The following is a 19,845-nucleotide window of genomic DNA, read 5'->3' as shown; positions in this document are numbered from 1 at the left end:
AAATGGCTCATATGAGGGAAAAATTGTAGATCATCAATGGAATGTCAGCTTTAAAATAGTTGTACTGTCAATTACAAAAAAAAAATCTTTTTTTAAAAAGTAGGCTTCATGCCAACTTGGGGCTTAAATTCACCACCCTGAAATCAAAAGTCATATGCTCTACTGACTGAGCCAGCCAGGCGCCCCTTTACTGTCAGTTGTTAATGAAATTACTTATACATATACGCATATGTGGAAAAGGTCCACTTCGGTATCTAGTTTGATCTTGTCTACTGCAGCGTTCTCTAGTATCCTTCCCTGATACTCTGATGTTCAAGATTTGAGGATTTCTGGTGATGGAGAGTTCAACACTCACAACATTAAGCACTTTAGCCAACTCCGGGGGAGTCAATGTCCCTGAACTCTACTCCAACATGGCTTAAACAGTCGTGAACCCTTCATTGTATGGACTAAACACTGAAATAAAACACATTTAACTTTCAGATGCTTCTTTGGCAGTGCAAATATGGCACTTAGGATATGGCTCTTTCCCCGCTCACCTTAAGTAATAAACTAAATCACCGATCCTCCAGCCAGCCCATTTAATTGGTCAAACTCTTTCACGGTTTTCAGACTCCATGAACCCTCTCTTTTTCGTACAGGTTTTCAAGTCCCCCCTGGGGTGAAGCCTTCATTTCCCTTTCGCCTCTGCTTTTTAATTCGGTACTTGATCCACGATCAAACGCAGAACTTCTTGAACACCTTCACTTTAGCACTTCAGGCTCAAAGTATGATCATACAGCCTACGAGAATCTACCCAATGAATGAAAGGCAGGCCGCTTTGGCATCAAACAGCAGAAAAGCAATTTGAGAGCGGGAGGCTCTTGGACAGCAGTTAGGGACCTCCCACCCCCCAACTCTTCCCCAAGCGCCTGCAAGACGCTCTGCGACCGAGGGATGGGCGGGGCCTGCCGCGACCCTCTTGGCCTCCGCCCACCCGCTGGCCTCCAGGTTTCCCAGCAAGCTCTAGGACAGAGGAGGTGGGGAAAGGAGGTCATCGCGCCTGCGTGCTAGGAGGTGTGACCCGGGTGGGAAAGCCCTCCGCGTCCGCCATTTTGGCTGCCTCTGTCGGTCTGTTCAGTTACCACGTGAACCGCCGACGGAGACCCGTGGGGGGGGGGAGGCGGCGGCAGCGTTAAGTGAGAAAGGAAAAAAGACAACGAGGGGAAGGGGGGTGTCGGGGTTGGGTGACGCGGTGACACTCGAGGCCTGGTGGTGGCGGTGGATCGGGGCAATCAAGGCTGAAGCGGCCAGGGGACGGCGGCGGCGGCGGCGGCGGTCGGACAAACAGACTGACCGAGCCGGGCGGTGGCGGGAGCAGCGGGAGGAGCCGGAACGATGCCGGCCGTGAGCCTCCCGCCCAAGGAGAACGCTCTTTTCAAGCGGATCTTGGTAAGTGTGAGACTCTGGGCAAGAAGTGGGGAGGATTTAGCCGGTACAAGGGCCTGTCACCCCTAACCTCGGTCCGGCGGGCACGGGGCCACCTCCGCCAGGAAACCCGCCTTCGTACTCCTAGTCAAGCAGTATGCACCTCCTCGTCCCTTCCCTGTGGTTCCCACTGCGCCCCGAGCCACGGGCTTCCTCCTCGCTTCCGAGGCCGTGGTTCCGGAGTAGGCCCCGTTTTCCTAGCTTCTAGACTGCGGGTTTTCATCCGCCCCGAATGAAGGGAGGACAGGCCCGGCCTTTAGCCGGGAAGCGGGCAACACGGGCAGGAGTAGCGGCCGGGGTGGTGCAGGAACACTGCCGGTAGGTCGCAGTGGCACCCTTCTAAGGAACAGGTGGTGCGGATGCGGCACAGCTCATTCATTGCCCAAGCGCGGCTCTCCCTCCATCGTCCGTCCCTCCCTCTTCCTCTCTTGATATTCACCTGTCCCCGCCCGGGGTCACTGAATGACCTGGACGGAGGGAAGGAAGGGATTTAGTAGAGGAAAAGAAGCTTTCTAAATGACTACCTCCTTGTAATTAGTTTCATACTTGAGTCTGCAGATTATCGGCCTTTTCCCCTCGTTTCTGTATGGAGAAGGGACATTTATTTCTTAGTTTCCGAGCGGGAAACAGCCCCACCCCATACCCTACTCGGGAGGTGGGGCCCACTGCGAGGGGGCGGTCCGGTTGGAAGTGAAAAGTTTATGGAGTTTCTGGTTTAGATGTTCTAGACGCAAATTTTCTCAGAGACTGAAGTGTATTAACACTGATCCAAAAATTTAGCAGCAAAGGCAACTTAAGAACTTTTGAGATGGATTTTATTGACGCGAGCTCACACTCACTTATTTTTTACATTTCAGATGTGTGCGGTTTGCATTTTTCTTTAATACCATAAAATACAGTGATGTTTGGAGGGACTGTTGACATTGTAAAATGTATCTTGTGGTCTTGGCGCTATGATTAATACCTCATGGCACATTTTAAGTTTGACATTTAGTTTGTGGGTTGCCCCTTCATGCGAAGATTTCTTTATGAAAGAATTAACTGACAGACTTAAAACTTTTAAAAAACTTGGAGTGTGTGTATGAAAGTGTTAGCTGTTTTCCATTGCAATTTTAATTTGCTTCAATTATTTATTTGAAAAGTAGACCAATTTTGGGGATCCAGTCTTCTAGAAATAGGAAGGAGTAATCCATGTTGAACTGACTTTGATTTTGCAAAAATATCCATATGCTTTACAGATTTAGTCAATTTATGTTGAAAAACTTAACAGGAAGTCACATCCAATACCAAGTAATTTTTCCTTTGAATTTCTTATTGCCATTTTTTGGTTTTAGGAATAACCAGGGTAGATGGAAAATTCATTTGTTTTACAATCCTTTATTTATTTATTTTAAAAGATTTTACTTAACTGAGGGAGAGAGCGTGAGCATGCCTAAGAGCGGGGGAGTGGGAGAGGAAGGTAGAGGGAGAAGCAGGTCACTGTTGAGCGGTCCTAGATCCCAGGACCTGAGCTGAAGCCAGGAGCCCAACCCACTGAACCACTCAGGCATTCCTACTTTTAAATCTTTTAAAAGACCAACTGGTGTGTCAGTTCGACTGTAACATACTTTCAGGGTAAAAATGTGTCTTAAATTTTACTCCTTAACTTTTTTTGAAAAAAATTCAAGCAGAAAAGTTGAGAGAAGAGTTCAAGGAGCACTCATGAACTCTTTACCTTAATTTAGTATGTAACATTTTGCCAGATTGCTTCTTGCTCTTCCAATACACATAAGAGTAAATAGCAGGCATACGATTTAATCCATATATGCTCCAGCAATAAGGGTAGTGTCCTGTCTATCCATAATATTGTTAACAGCCATTCCCTGGTACTGTGGAATATCCAGCTCATATTCAAATTATCCCAATTGTTAGGGTAGCAGTTTAAAAAAAAAATCAGACTTTTTATTTTGAGATAACTAGACTCACATGCAGTTTTAAGGAATAATACAGAGATCCCTTGTACCCTTTACCTAGTTTCCCAGTGCTAATGCCTTATAAAACTGTAGTTCAATATCAACATTGATATACTCTATCAATCTTATTCAGATTTCTTGAGTTTATTTGTACTAATTTGTGTGTGTATTTAGTTCTATGCAGTGTTATCGCAATTGTAATTACATAACCTCCACTACATTGGGTATGCAGAATGGTTCCATAAGCACAGGGATCCTTCTCTTGCCCTTTTAGAACCACACCTTCCTACCTGCCTTCCATCCCCTTTACCCCCAAACTCTGGCAGTCACTAACTGTTCTGTTTCCTATTTCTATGATTTTGTCATTTCATGAATGTTTACTGAAAAGAATCATACAGCATATAACTTTTTAGGATTGGCCTTTTTTTTTTTTTTAAGATTTTATTTATTTATTTGACAGACAGAGATCACAAGTAGACAGAGAGGCAGGGAGGGAGAGGGGGAAGCAGGCTCCCTGCTGAGCAGAGAGCCCAATGCAGGGCTCGATCCCAGGACCCTGGGATCATGACCTGAGCCAAAGGTAGAGGCTTAACCCACTGAGCCACCCAGGCGCCCCGGATTGGCCTTGTTTTAATGCAATATAAATTTCCTTGGGACACATCCCAGTTGTTGGGTGTATTAATACTCGTTTGTTCCTTTTTATTGTTGAGTAGAATTCTGTGATATAGGTGTACCACAGTTTAACCATTCATAGAATAGCATTTTTTCATTAATCATTTTGCTCATATTTTTTTTTCTCGTGATAGTGGGGCAGAACTTTTAAGTTTATTGCTAAAATCGAAGCGCTAAAGGATTTATTGTGATACAGTATATGCGGAAGAAACGTGAAAATTACTAAAGAGAAGGGGATAGTGTTCTTTTTGTTCAGTTACATTAGGAATGAAGAAAACTTTGCTAACCAAAAGTATAGTTGTATTTGCTTTTTCAAAATTCCTTCTGATTCCTCAGTTTTTATGGTATGTTAGCCCTTTTGATTTTAAGACCGCCAATTCCAAAAAATTGGGCATACTTTAATGCCTGTAAACCAAGTGTTGCTGGGTTGGTAACTGTTAAATCATTCCAGTAGTATTCACTTTTTGAGCTGCTACTTTGTTAGTTGTACCATACTTGTTTGTATTTACTACAGTAAATTCCTTTAGGAAATGAAGTTTGTATTTTTAAAATATTTGAAAACTCAATTTCAAAGTAATAAAATATGTTTTGCCTTTATTTTTCAAAGGAGACCCAGAAAGTTTCTGTAGTGGATTTTCCTGGCTCGTTCTAGTTTAGTTTTGATATCTAAAATTCAGTTTTGAGGGCACCTGGGTGGCTCAGTCAGTTAAGTGCTTGCCTTTGGCTAAGGTCATGATCCCAGAGTCCTGGGATCAAGCCCTACCTCAGGCTCCTTGCTTAGCAGGGAGCTTAGTCTCCCTTTCTCTCTGCCTGCTACTCCCCCTACTTGTGCTCCTCTCTGTCAAATAAATAAAATCTTAAAAAAAATAAAAAATAATAAAATTCAATTTTGGTGCATATTGGGCCCTTTTTTCATATGTTACTTTACTCTTTTCTGACTAAAGAATTGTTATAAATTGGTCAGAATGTCTACAAAATGGGTCTTGTGTGTAATTTGTCTAGAGAAAGGGCAGGGCATGAATTTAATGTAACATATAGGAGTTTAGTTTAAAGAAGAGTTATGTGTGTTTATCAGGAATGGGTTTTTTTTTTTTGTGGGATTTTTGTTGTAATTATACACGATTTTAATGATTTGGAAAATTAAGTCATTAGAAAATTGTGACTTTGTCTACTCATGATGCTATTTGTTTATCTAAATAGTTTAAGAACAGTACCAGATCTCCATACCACTTTTTTAGGATCTAGGTTAAGGGTAGGAAAAATGAGTTGCTGGAATGGAATGAAATTCACACCTTTTTAGATTTTAGTCCACTTGGACAAGTTGGGTATACCCTGATGCTTTTCAGTCAAGTGTTGCCAGGTTGGTGACTGTTGCTGCTTCTGCTCTTCTTTTCTCAAGTGTTAATGTGAGCTATACGGGCAAAAAATCCTATGTTGAGAGCACTTAAAATAGTTTACATCATTAATCTGTTTTGGACTTTTGCCTGAATGATTTATGTTGTTAGTTAAAAGTCTAGAGAACAGAATTTTTCTTTCCTAGAAAAGTGGCAAGAGAAGTTATAGTGTGGCATGGTGATATTTGTGATTTACTGAAAACTTAACATTTGCACTGCACAATAGAACTTTCTGTGGTGATGGAAATGTCCTGTATCTGCCTTGTCCAATATGGTAGCTGTTAGTCACATGTGACTGTTGTACACCTCAGATAGGGCTAATGTGATTGAGGAATTCAATTTTTAAATTTAGTTAAGTTTAAATTCAAATAGCCACATGTGGTGGTGTGTGATTGCCGTTTTGGACAGTGCCCTTTGTGGATCCTTCTTTATTCTTGAAACTTCCCAAGGTGGAGACATTTTTTATTAAGAAAGCAGACTGAGATTAAGGTTAACACTTAGTGTTAGATTCAAGAATCAGTTTTTGGGGTATTTTTCAAGGCATTTGTACCATACCTGCCTAGTGTTTGTTTGGTGGTGGTGGTGTGGGGTGCTGGGTTTGGTTGTAGGTAGAGGGAGTTAGGTGAAGGTGTTGTAATAATTGTCGGTGACTAGATGTATTGTAGGTACCTACATATTGTAGGTAAATTATTTCATATGATTTATTGCATTTGGGAAGAAGTGCTCTTTTTACAGTAATACTTAGGTTGGATTTAGTTGCAGATGAAATTAAAATTAGGAATTGTCAAGAAAATTTCCATGTGTACATGGAAGGTCTGTTGATTTAAATTTCTATGTAACAGTTGTAGTTTTGGCAACTGAATGTGGACAGTAACCTTGAAATTGGTTTTAATGTGCTCTGGCCTGCCTTGCATGTGTTCAGAATGTAACAAAGAAACAAATACAGAAATGGAAACAAAGTTTTACCTACAGTGAAGTCCTTTTTCTTTTTCTTTTTAAAAACTTTTTAATTTATTTGAGAGAGAGAAGGTAAAGCAAGTGAAAACATGAGTAGGGGAAGAGAGGCAGAGGGAGAGGGAGAAGCAGGCTGAGCAGGGAGCCGGATGTTGGGCTCAATGCCAGGGCTCTGGGATCAGGACCTGAGCTAAGGCAGAAGCTCAACTGACTGAGCCACCCAGGTGCCCCTGAAGTCCTTTTCTTTTGTACACTGTAGGTAATCAAATGTTTAAGCCAGAATAAATTTCTTCCTGGAAGTGTACTAGAAAAGGAAATGCAAATTTGCTATACTGTACTATATTATAAAATACAGAAAATGCTCTTTTTAAAAGTCTGTAAAAATCTTAGGAGAAAAAAACCTTTCAATAATGTGGTGAATTCATGGTTTTGTTTGTTTGCATTTATACTTATGCCCTAAATCCTTTCTGGAATGGGATGTAGAATGAATGAACAAAGAGATGTTTTTATTTAAATTGACAAAGCATATGTGCTTGTACGTGTGTGTTTTTTGTTTTTGTTTTTAATTTTGGGGGGTTGGGGTGGGAGAGAATCTTACTTAAGTAGCTCTATGCCTAGCATGGGACATGGGATTGATCTCAAGACCCTGAGATCCTGACCTGAGCTGACATAAGAATCAGTGGCCTGACTCTACCACCTAGGTGCTCCCAAACATATTTTTTAAATGGTTTATTGTGTTAGAAACCTGAAATGTCTCAAATGTCTCTTGGATTGAGAGTAGGTTAAAGTACTTGTTTATGCAGATTATTTAGAGACTACTTTGGCTTAAAAAAAAGAATTGACCACAGTTTAGTTTTTTTTTTTTTTTTTTAAGATTTTATTTATTTGTCAGAGAGAGAGAGAGAGAGAGCACAAGCAGGGGGAGCTGCAGGCAGAAGGAGAAGCAGGCTCCCACTGAGCAAGGAGCCCATTGTAGGCTTGATCCCAAGACTCTGGGATCATGACCTGAGCTGAATTGAGGCAGATGCTAAACTAACTGAGCCACCCAGGTGCCCCCTGCAGTTTAGTTTTTAATAGTAGGAAATTACACTTTATGTTCAGAAAAGCATACAAAACTTTAACAGGGAATTGAATTTAATGTTTGATTCTGTGGATATTTTAAAGGCTTGCAGTCTTGGGTATTTATTGGGGATTATACAAACTAAGTTATTTGATGATAATAGAATTGCTATCCCAGCTATTACTTTGAAGCACTGGTTAAAAAGACTGTTTCCGCAGAGGCAGGCATGGTGCCCTGTATGGTTGGAGGACTGGAGAACTACTGGCCAACCTGCTTTAGCTAAAGGGATCTCTTTGTTTAGTGTGCATTATTTCCTTTAATATTTGTGCCTCTGACCATGCAGTTCTCATAGAGCATTGAATCAAATATATCGTCTTTGTACCTGAAAGTGGTTTTGGACATAAAAAGGCAGGTTATATAAGGGATCATATGCAAAGGACTATTCAGAATTTTCTCCCCCATCAGATACCTGCATGGCACATTTCTTCTTTTAGAATTCTGCTCAAATGTTCTCTAAATGTTGTGTAGAGGCCTTCCTTCACCAGAAGTCTTCCTCAGCTCACTTATTTTCTTCCTTACTTTATGTCTTTCTATATCATTTTATTACCATATGACATATATGTGTGAGTAATTTATCACATGTCTTCTATAATTAAAATGTAGGTTTTATGATGATAGGACCTTTTTTCTGTTAATTACTATACCCCCATTGGTTAGAACGATGTACCATAACAGACACTGAATAAGTACTTGTTGCATAAAATGAGTGTATAAACAGTAACAAGAGAGAAAGCTCTTTGGATTATGTTCTTATATAAAGATTTTTGAGAAAAGGGTGTTACTGGGCCTTGGCATTGAAGAGTACATTGTTCCATGAGGTAATGGTAGGCTATCAGGCAGAACCTGTATTACCCGGTAAGACCTTAGAAGTTTCATTTACGAATGAATCATAGTATTAGTTTGTTTACATGGCCTTTCTCTAGTCACAGAAGCATAATAAGAGGAAATTTTATTGTTTCTGTTTTGGTTGTTTTAGCACTGGAGGAAAAAATGGCATCTGGATTAAATGAGGATGTTTGTCATGAGGAGCCTGTTGAATCAGATAGTAAAGCTCAGTCATCTATAGTTTCAGAAAGCTCTGTAACTGATTCCAACACACATTTGGGGTTGAGGACCAGTGCATGTGATATCATAAAACAGGAAGGAATATTTTTGTAGATTAAAGTTGCTTTGTAAGTGTTTTACAGAAAATGTAAAGATGAGGTTGAATTTTTGGAATTGGAAAGGTATGCTAGGAGGCTGGTGTGGCAGAGCAAGCCGCATAACTAATCATTGAGCCTAGCCAGCCATCAACATTCACATCTAAATACAACTTTGCTGTCTATTTATAGGCAGTAGCCCTACTGAAGAGAGAAAAACTTAAGATTCTTAGTGAAAAATAGTTTTGAAAAGAATGTCAGTTGCCAGTGCTGATGGTGAGAAGCGCATGTGAAGAGGTTTAAAAGAGTGTTGGTTCTTAATATAAATATTGGGGTTTGGTGAGGAGGGAATTTTATGCTGTGATTGTATTCTTGACTTTGGGGAATTTCCCTGGAATATCAGCTGTATACCTAACATCTAAGCTGTTTTATAATGCAAACTTGTGTTGAAATTTTAACTTTTGAAAAACTAGCTTAACTTGTTACATATGGTTTTTCCTCCTTAGGTAAGATAGGAATTATATTGTTCCCTGCTAATTTGGAAATAAAATAATTCATTCTTTAAAATTTTAATTTAATAAAGCAGTTTTTTGACTTTTTTTTTTAAGATTTTATTTATTTATTTGACAGAGAGAGATCACAAGTAGACGGAGAGGCAGGCAGAGAGAGAGAGAGAGAGAGAAGCAGGCTCCCCGCTGAGCAGAGAGACCAATGCAGGACTCGATCCCAGGACCCTGAGATCATGACCTGAGCCGAAGGCAGCGGCCCAACCCACTGAGCCACCCAAGTGCCCCTTTTTTGACTATTTAAAAATAAAATAAAAATTGCAGTATAGGGGAGCCTGGGTGGCTCAGTTGTTAAGCGTCTGCCTCATCAGGAAGCCTGCTTCTCTTTCTCCCATTCCCTGTGCTTGTGTTCTGTCTCTTGCTTGTCTCTCTCTGTCAAATAAATAAAATCCTTTTTTTAAAAATTGCAGTATAGAAATAAATGATGGAAAGATTAATGTTTTTGTTGCCTGATATGCTCTATTCCACTGAAATTTTCTTCAGTTAGTATAATAGGAACACATTTTCAGTTGAGATAATTTGAAAATTTCTGTCAAAGCCTACTGGGGAAATTACAATCTTAGTTCAAGCCAATGATTCTTTTTCTTTTTTCTTCTGTGAGTAAGCCCTAGGCCCAACATGGGGTTTGTACCACCACCGTAGGATCAGGATTTGCATGCTCTACCCACTGAGCCAGCCAGGCACCTCTAGCCAGTGATTTTTTTTTTTTTTAAAGATTTTATTTATTTATTTATTTGACAGAGAGAGAGATCACAAATAGGCAGAGAGACAGACAGAGAGAGAGATGAGGAGAAGCAGGCTCCCTGCTGAGCAGAGAGCCCTATCCGGGACTCAATCCCAGGACCCTGGGATCATTACCTGAGCTGAAGGCAGCGGCTTAACTGACTGAGGCACCCAGGCACCCCTAGCCAGTGATATTTTAAATCTTGAAGATTCCATTATGTAGGAGATTATTTAAATATTCCTGTGTGTTATCTGTTGGAATTATTCTATCTATCTATATGTGTTGGATATAAAAGGAGAAATGAAAGTTTGCTTTTAAAAGTATAGACCTAGAAAAATACCCTTAAGGTTGGTTGTTTACTTCCACACATGGTTGTTCCAGTTAAAAAAATTTTTTTCTCTTTACAGTAATGGCTTCCACTTAATATGATACTCTTTATTTTTCAGAGAGATCTCATTGGAGATTACAAGATCATCTTTGAGTATCAGTGCTTTGAAACTGAATCAGAATCTTTAAGAAGAGGGGAAATGAAGTAAACTGGCATTTATTGAAGAGTATTTTGAGCCAGATTTTATATTAGGCTCTTCTTACACATGAGCTGATGTAAATAAATCTTGCATCTCTCCTTTAAGGAAACTAACAAGTATAGCTCATACTTAACGTTATTGTTAAAAGTAGATTTCTGATTGCTTTATATAGAGTCACTTGTGCTGTATCAGGACAATGGGTTCCTGAAAGTCACTGCACTATGCAAAATCATGCAATAAAAACCACAGGGCTTACGGAAAAAATGGGGTTAGGCACAGCACTCAAAAAAATTTTTATTAGTGAGGGGCACCTGGCTCATTTGGTTAAGCGTCTGCCTTTGGCTCAGGTCGTGATCCTGAAGACCGGGATCGAGCCCTGCATGGGCTGCCTGTTCAGTAGGGAATTCCCTTCTTCTCCCTCTCAAATAAAAAAATAAAATCTTTTTTTTGTTTGTTTTTTAAGATTTTATTTATTTGACGGAGAGATCACAAGTAGGCAGAGAGGCAGGAAGAGAAAGAGGAGGAAGCAGGCTCCCTGCTGAGCAGGGAGCCCGCTGTGGGGCTCTATCCCAGGACCCTGGGATCACGACCTGAGCTGAAGGCAGAGGCTTAACTCACTGAGCCACCCAGGCGCCCCTAAATAAAGAAATATTAAAATTTTTTTTCAGTAGTGAAAAAAGCAAAGGTAAGAACCAAATTAAAATGATAGCACAGTTTTTACATATGTTAAATGGTTAACAAATACATAAATACCATAGAATAAATACTGCATTTTACCATAGAGAGATCCAGAAGTTTGTGGGAGTGTCAGAAGGACTACAGCTTGTGGATTATTTGAAGTCATGGAAGGAAAGTTATGTAAAATCTGAGGGAAAGTTGTAACACAAGATAGGGATGGGTGTGGCTCATAACACAGCCAGAACTGATGTAGCTAGTAGATGTTTGAGGTGTATGTTGTCTGTCCTGTACATGCCTATGTGGTTTGTCTCAGCTGAGTGCAGTTTTGTTTACCTAGTACTTCTGATGGACAAAATCTCACAGAAACAATCACGAAATTTGAAATTTAGTGTGTTCAGAATACTCTTTACTGTGTCAGTGATGTTGGAACAAACGTGTTTTCCAAATAAGCATTATAGCAGAACGGACTATACATTATCTAACTTTGTGTTATAGTGATCACACAGCCTAGGTTTGGGTAACTCTTCTTCACTCTGGCATGTGATTATTTGGATTACTAAATTAGAACTTCTTGCATTTAAGACCTGATACAGTGTCACATTCTTTGCCATCTTAGTTGCCACTGCCACTGTGAAGACTTAAACTTATTTCAGTGTTTTTCTTGTTAAAGAGAAACTTTGTCCCAGAATATCAAAAGTTTCAGGCCAATTCATCCTAAAGATTTTTTGTGGGAATATAGTATTTTAAAAACAGGAAACAAACAGTACACATTTCTTACATTTGTGTTTTGAAACAATTTCAGTGTTGAGTAGAGGGAGCCTGGTGTGGAAAGAAAAACATTCTGGAATTGAATCCTAGCTCAGCTTTGTTTTATTCCATATTTTTTAAGACTCAGTTTGCCTTATGAGTAAAAACAGATAAAAGAGTACTTTTCTGACACACCTCACAGGTCGTGTAGTGAGATATATACGAAAGTGCCTGGCAAATAGTTAAGCATGTGAATTAGTACTTGTTTTGTTGTAGGTGTAGTGTATTAAGAACTTTAGTTTTTTTATTGATTTCATTTTTGTTTTATGTTATCCTTTTGTGTTTTATATTCTGTTTGATATTTTTATTTTGTTTTGTGTATTTTTTGGTATTTAGGAAGGTTTATATCTACTTAGTTACCTTTATATTTTTACCTTTGAAAAGTTCTCTTAATCCTCCTTTTTTTAATTTAGGCTTTTGCTGTTTGATTTGTTAGCTGTAAATTAAATCCACTGATTCTCATTTTCTTATGTATGAGGCAGTGAATGAGCTTATTCTGCTTTACATTTTTTCCCATGTCTCTTTTTCTTTGACATTTTAAAGTGATTTTTACTTGGTTGAGAGTATGTAATTTTATGTACTGTTCTTTCACCCTCATCAATACCTTTGTTTTAGATTTAGTTCTGTAAGTAAATATAGTTTATATTCACAAGCAGACCGTTAGCTGAAGTTTTCCCAATCATCCCTTGGTTGGATAAAGCTCATTGTACACTAGAGGTTCCTTAGCAGTGCTTATGGAAATCTTTTAAGTTCATACATGGTTAAACTGTTTTTCTGTAGCCTTGATATTTGAAAGACAGTTTGGCTGAATGTAAAACCTTTGATGTATGTCTTAAGTTTTTTTGAGAATATTGCCCTCCTGTTCTCTGGCTTGTATATTGCTGATGCCACTGTGATTTTCTTTGTGGGTGATTTGGTCTTTTTGGAGATCTGAGGAGTTTTCCTTATATCATTTTACTAGGATTATGTCTCTTTGTTAACTGTTCTGGATAAATTTTCCCTGGTATGTGGTTTCAGGTACAATTACAGTTTGTTAGTTCTCTTCTACTTTATTCTCTGATGATCTTTGCCTGTTTGATCTCCTTTTATTTTTTATTTTTCCTTGGATTCTTTTCACATTTGTTTTTCACTTACTTGAGAAGCATTCCTATTTTCTATCACTTTAGATCATATATCTTGAAGTTTAGTCTTCATTTCTGAGATGCAGTTATGTTTCTCTTGTTTCTTTACTTCAGTCTGTAGTCTGTACCTGTCCCTGTTTTATATTTTCCTATTATTATTAAGAAATAACTGACATAGGGGCATCTGGGTGGCTCAGTAGGTTAGCGGTCTGCCTTCAGCTCAGGTCATGATGCAGGGGTCCTGGATCGAGCCTTGCATTGGGCTGCCTGCTCAGTGGAAGCCTGCTTCTCCCTCTCTCACTTCCTCTGCTTGTGTTCCCGGTCTTGCTGTGTTTCTGTCAAATAAATAAATAAATAATCTTAAAAAAAAAAAAAAAGGAAATCATTGACATACCTCGCTGTAAGTTATACAGCATTATTTGGTTATTTTAAATTTGTGATGGAGTTGGGGCGCCTGGGTGGCTCAGTGGGTTAAAGCCTCTGACTTCAGCTCAGGTCATGATCTCAGGGTCCTGGGATCGAGCCCCACATCGGGCTCTCTGCTCAGCAGGGACCCTGCTTCCCTTCCTCTCTCTCTGCCTGCCTCTCTGCCCACTTGTGATCTCTGTCAAATAAATAAATAAAAAAATAAAATAATTTAAAAAAAAATAAATTTGTGATGGAGTTGTATTACATGCTTCTTTTTTATTGTTAGGCTTTTTGGGTGTGTTTCCATCTGCCACAAGGTTTTTTACTTTTTTTAAATTCCATATAAATAGCTTGGTATAGATGATGGTTTTTTTTTTTTCTTTTTCTGTTCAGGTTGTGATGGATTTTACTAGACTAACACTTGGACAGTTTTATTTTTTATTTATTTCTAATTTTTTAAAAAAGATTTTATTTATTTGAGAGAGAGAGAGAGAGAAGGATCAGGGGGAGAAGGAGAAGCGGACTCCCCGCTGAGCAGGGAACCCGACTCGGGGCTTGATTCCAGGATCCTGAGACCATGATTGAAGGCAGATGCTTAACCAGCTGAAGCCACTCAGGTACCCTTGGACAGTTTTATTTTTGGATTGAGGTTTGTGTGGCTTCCTCAGTCTCTTAGTTCAAGAGAGCACCCTCTTTTGTTGCTACAGTGAATCGTTTTTTTTAAATAATTATATATATATATATAAATATTATATATATATTATTTTAAATAATTATATATCACAATTGTTCTATCATTATTTTAGTAGTGTCTTCATCTTCAGTGGTTTCTTTCTCTATTATGCTTTCAAGTGTCAATTCCTTCTTCTAAGGTGCCTCTTTCTCCCCAAATGCTATGCCTTGCTAAAACTGTCATCTTTGATCTTTTTTGTTTTTTAAGTTTTTATTTAAATTCCAGCTAACATACAGTGTAACATTAGTTTCAGGTATACACTACAGCAATTCAACACTTCCATACATCACCCTGCACTCATCACAAGTGTACTCCTTAATCTCCGTCACCTGTTTCACCCATCTTCCACCTACCTTCCCTCTGGTAACCATCAGTTTCTATAGTTAAGAGTGTTTCTTGGTTTGCCTGTGTTTTCCCTCTTTGCTTATTTGTTTTATTTCTTAAATTCCATATGTGATTGAAATCATATGGTTTTTGTCTTTCTCTGACTTATTTTACTTAACATGCTGTACCTCCACCCATGTCATTGCAAGTGGCAAGATTTCATTCTTTTTTATGGCTGAGTAATATCCCATTGTTCCCATTGGTATATATACCACATCTTGTTTATCCATTCATCATTCAGTGGACCTTTGGTTTCTTTCCATAATTTGGCTATTGTTGATAATACTGCTATAAACATTGGGGTGCATATATCTCTTTGAATTAGTATTTTTATATTCTTTGGGTGAATGTCTAGTGTGTAACTGCTGGATAACTTTTTAAGATTTTATTTTTAAGGGGCACCAGGGTGGCTCAGTTGGTTAAGTATGAGCCTTCGGCTCAGGTCATGATGCAGGGGTCTTGGAATTGAGCCCTGACATTGGGCTTCCTGCTCAGCAGGGAGTCTGCTTCTCTTTCTCCCTCTTTCCTGTCCCCCACCATGCTCTCTTTCTCAAGTGAATATATAAAATCTTAAAAAAATTAAAAAAAATTTATTTTTGTCATCTTTTTTAAAAAGTAATCTCTCTTTTTAAAGTAATTCCAACACTGGGCATGAACCCACAACCCTGAGATCAGGAGTTGCAAGCTCTACAACTGAGCCAGTTAGGTGTCCCTATTTTTAATTTAATTTTTTTTTTAAATGGGCTCCCCATGGAGCCAGCATGGGGCTTGAACTCACAACACTGAGATCAAGAGTCAGATATTTAACAAATTGAGCCACCCAGGCACCCCTGTTTTCAACCTTGTTTTTTAAAGATTTTATTTATTTGAGAGAAAGAGCATGGATGAGAGAGCACAAGTTGGGTGGGAGCGCATGCAGAGGGAGAAGCAGACTCCCCACTGAGTAGGGAGCCTGATGTGCTCTATCCCAGGACCCTGGCATCATGACCAGAGCTGAAGAAGATGCTCAATCAACCAACTGAGCCATTCAGGTGTTCCTGTTTTTAACTTTTGGTGGAGTCTCCATATTGTTTTCTACAGTAGCTCCCAGTTTGCATTCCCACCTTTAAGTGCAAAAGGGTTCCCCTTTCTCCACATCTTCGCCAACACCTGTTGTTTCTTGTGTTGTTGATTTTAGCCATTTGGACAGGTGTGAGGTGGTGATACCTCATTGTAGTTTTAATTTGCTCTTCCCTGATGGTAAGTGTATCTTTTCATGTGTCTGATGGCCATCTGTATGTCTTTGGAGAAGTATCTTTTTGTGTCTTCTGCCCGTTTTTAAATTGGATTATTTGTGTTTTGGGTGTTGAGTTTTGCAAATTAATTATGTATTTTGGATACTAACCCTTTATTCATATGTCATTTGCAAATATCTTTTTCCATTCACTAGGTTGCCTTTTTGTTTTGTTGATTATTTCCATCACTCTGCAGAAGCCTTTTATTTTGATACAGTCTCAATAGTTTATTTTTGCTTTTGTTTCCCCTGCCTTTGGAGACATATCTAGAAGTTGTTAATGCTAATGTCAAAGAAACTACAGCCTGTGTTCTCTTCTAGTATTTTTAAGGTTTCATGTCTCACATTTAGGTCTTTCATCCATTTTGAATTTTATGTGTATGGTATAAGAAAGTGGTCCAGTTTCATTCCTGTGTATGTTGCTGTCCATTTTTCCCAACACCATTTGTTGAAGAGATGGTCTTCACAGACTTTAAAGCCTTTCTTCTTGATGTCCAGTAGCCATTATTCTCATCCATTGTGTCTCTTAATACTTTCTTTCAAGATGGGGCCTTCTTCTGAGTGAATCCTAGGTAAGATTACATACATTCAGTCACCACTTTGGCCCTGTTTTATTGCTCAGTTCCTATGGGGGCTTCTGATGTTGGGTGGTTATGCACGTATATGCAAGCTGGAATATTTTACTTATCTCATCTTAAGAAGCTGACTTTGGGTGATTTTGTTTGCTCTCTTTCTTGGCCTGTGGTTTTTGTGAGGATTTGTGGCGTGTTTAGAAATTAGTGGGCAGCCTTTATGCTATAAAGAGTTTAGTTTTGGTTTTATGTGCTATGCTTATCAATAATGGTGTCTTTTTTTTTTTAATTGCAGTTCAGGTTTTATACATATAAACTGAGTAATTGATTATACTTCTGTTTCTGTGTTTTCATGGCCACTTCATTGTTTCTCTTCAGACTCTCTTGGAAGTACAAGGTTCTATTATATAGTTGACTATCAAATGTGTATGTACCTATGAGTTTTACTGAATTTTGTCCTATCACTAGCATTAGAGCTCATAGCTAACAGCATTTCTTCAGCAGAATTCTGTTCATATTAAGCAGAATCTGAAATCTTCAACTTTTTTCTCAGGTGATGTAGTTGAATACTGAGAAAAAAAAAAAAAAGTAAGATAAAACACATTTTACAATGCATTAACAGTGGTGTAGTATCCAGAAAGCAGATGGTGATTGTCACATTGAATTCTGCTGCTAGTAAGACCATATCAGATTTTAACTTCTGTGTCCAAAATTTAAGAAAGATATAGACCATTGACTCCCTCAGGCTGATATGCCACAAGAATATTGGTGTAAAATTCCTACAGAACTTTGTTTTATTTTGAGACTGTGTATCTGTTACTTTTAAAATACTGATATGCCTTTTGTTTTGTGAAATAGTAAATACAGTTTAAAAAAAGATTTAGAAAAACAAAGCTTACAAACCTCATTTAAATGATTCTTTTTCTTTTTTTAGAAATTTTACTAGTTTTGAAAAATTATACAAGTATGGAAACAATACTGTATTAACTTCAGAGAGTGGCCCAGGTTGTTAAAGGACTTAAAACTTTCTTAAAAGGAACAGTTAGAACAAGGATGGTTAGCCTGAAAGAGAAAACTGAACTCTTTTTTTTTTTTTTTTTAAAGATTTTATTTATTTATTTATTTATTTGACAAGAGAGAGAGACAGACAGACAAACAGTGAGAGAGGAAATACAAGCAAGAGGGAGCAGCAGAGGGAGAGGAAGAAGCAGAAGCAGGCTTCCCACTGAGCAGGGAGGACCCAGGACCTTGGGATCATGACCTGAGCTGAAGGCAGACGATTAACGACTATGCCACCCAGGTGCCCCAGAAAACTGAACTCTTACAAAGCTAAAATCAGTAAACAGAAGGCAGAGTGAGATTTTGGCTCAGTATATCTGAAAACATTTTAATAGAGTGAGCTGGCAGCACATAGGAGCTATGTAACCACTTGCACCAGATGATGTTTAGGGTTTCTTTTGACTAGAGACTATAAAATAGCCTGGACTTGTTAAGTCTTCTCTCAGTGGATCTTAGTTTTGTTTTTTTATTGTAGAAATAAGAGAAACATTTAAAAAAATAGTATAAAACTAGGAGGAGAGAAGTCATCCTTAGGATTTCTTTTCATGGTGCTTGTGGTTTGCCAGAAATTGTATGATATGAGAAGGACAATATATTGTCTGCAAATGGAAGTTGCAACTAAAATAATTTTGGGAAAGATGATAGAGGTAGAGATCCTATGTTGTTTTTTGTTTTTTAAAGATTTATTTATTTATTTTAGAGAGAGAAGAGTGTAGCAGGGAAGGTCAGAAGGGGAAGGAAGGCGAGTCTGAAGCAGACTCTGTTGAGCATTGGAGCCCAACTTGGAACTTGATCTCATGAACCTGAGAATACAACCTGAGCCAAAACCAAGAGTTGGATGCCTAACTGACTGTACCATTTGAGTGTCCCTCTGTGTTTTCTTTTTCTCTCTTTTTTTAATTATTTTTTTTAAACAAAAATACTTGATATATAATCCCTCAGGGTGCAAATTGTATAGAAGGGTGAGTTGATTTTTGACCTGATAAGTTCAGTCTAATTACTAGACTTTTAGTGTTGTAAATGGAGATTCTTTTTAGATTTTAGTTATTTATCAGAGAGAGAGAGAGAGATGTGCACACAAGGGCGGAGCAGCAGGCAGAAGGAGAAGCAGGCTCCATGCTCAGCCACCCAAGGGTCCCTCTGTTTTCTTTTTTTTTTTTAATTTCAAAAGTCAAAGTATAATTTACAGTAACATGCACGGGTCTTGAGTGTACTATTTTATTAGTTGTCTTAAGGGTACTGTTCTATTCATTTTGACAATTGCATATGTCTGTGTAACCTATATGCCCCTTTCAAGATGTAGAAACATTTCCATTATCTCAGACCCTTCTTTCCCCTTGGTTGTATAATTTAATTTAGTTTCTGCTTTCGTATTCCTCTGCGCTCAGTCAATCTGGGTTAGGTATAAATATTTTAAGCTGTAACTGATACCTTAGTGCTTTTTTTTTTCTAAGTATAATTTTTTATTTTTTATAAACATATATTTTTATCCCCAGGGGTACAGGTCTGTGAATCACCAGGTTTACACACTTCACAGCACTCACCAAAGCACATACCCTCCCCAATGTCCATAATCCCATCCTCTTCTCCCAAACCCCCTCCCCCCAGCAACCCTCAGTTTGTTTTGTGAGATTAAGGGTCACTTATGGTTTGTCTCCCTCCCAATCCCATTTTCTTTCATTTATTCTTCTCGTACCCACTTAAGCCCCCATGTTGCATCACCACTTCCTCATATCAGGGAGATCATATGATAGTTGTCTTTCTCCGCTTGACTTATTTCGCTAAGCATGATACGCTCTAGTTCCATCCATGTTGTCGCAAATGGCAAGATTTCATTTCTTTTGATGGCTGCATAGTATTCCATTGTGTATATATACCACATCTTCTTGATCCATTCATCTGTTGATGGACATCTAGGTTCTTTCCATAGTTTGGCTATTGTGGACATTGCTGCTATAAACATTCGGGTACACGTGCCCCTTTGGATCACTACGTTTGTATCTTTAGGGTAAATACCCAATAGTGCAATTGCTGGGTCATAGGGCAGTTCTATTTTCAACATTTTGAGGAACCTCCATGCTGTTTTCCAGAGAGGTTGCACCAGCTTGCATTCCCACCAACAGTGTAGGAGGGTTCCCCTTTCTCCGCATCCTCGCCAGCATCTGTCATTTCCTGACTTGTTTATTTTAGCCATTCTGACTGGTGTGAGGAGATATCTCATTGTGGTTTTGATCTGTATTTCCCTGATGCCGAGTGATATGGAGCACTTTTTCATGTGTCTGTTGGCCATCTGGA

At 38.8% G+C, this 19,845-nt stretch overlaps 1 protein-coding gene across 2 annotated transcripts in view; it reads left to right on the top strand.

Moving 5' to 3' along the window:
• Positions 1-1,096: 1,096 nt before the first annotated feature.
• The window catches only part of NAA15 (N-alpha-acetyltransferase 15, NatA auxiliary subunit), an 84,316-nt gene continuing 65,567 nt past the window's right edge, over positions 1,097-19,845 (top strand). The window contains exon 1 of one of the 2 annotated variants that reach the window (XM_059168473.1): positions 1,097-1,431. In XM_059168473.1, the coding sequence (XP_059024456.1) occupies positions 1,378-1,431 (54 nt within the window). In that variant the 5' untranslated portion in view covers positions 1,097-1,377. The remainder of the gene's footprint in view (positions 1,432-19,845) is intronic. The other variant, XM_059168466.1, reaches the window with a different exon arrangement.

This window comes from Mustela lutreola, chromosome 1 (assembly GCF_030435805.1).
Source record: "Mustela lutreola isolate mMusLut2 chromosome 1, mMusLut2.pri, whole genome shotgun sequence".
NCBI lineage: Eukaryota > Metazoa > Chordata > Mammalia > Carnivora > Mustelidae > Mustela > Mustela lutreola.
This window is presented reverse-complemented; position numbering and strand designations above follow the sequence as displayed.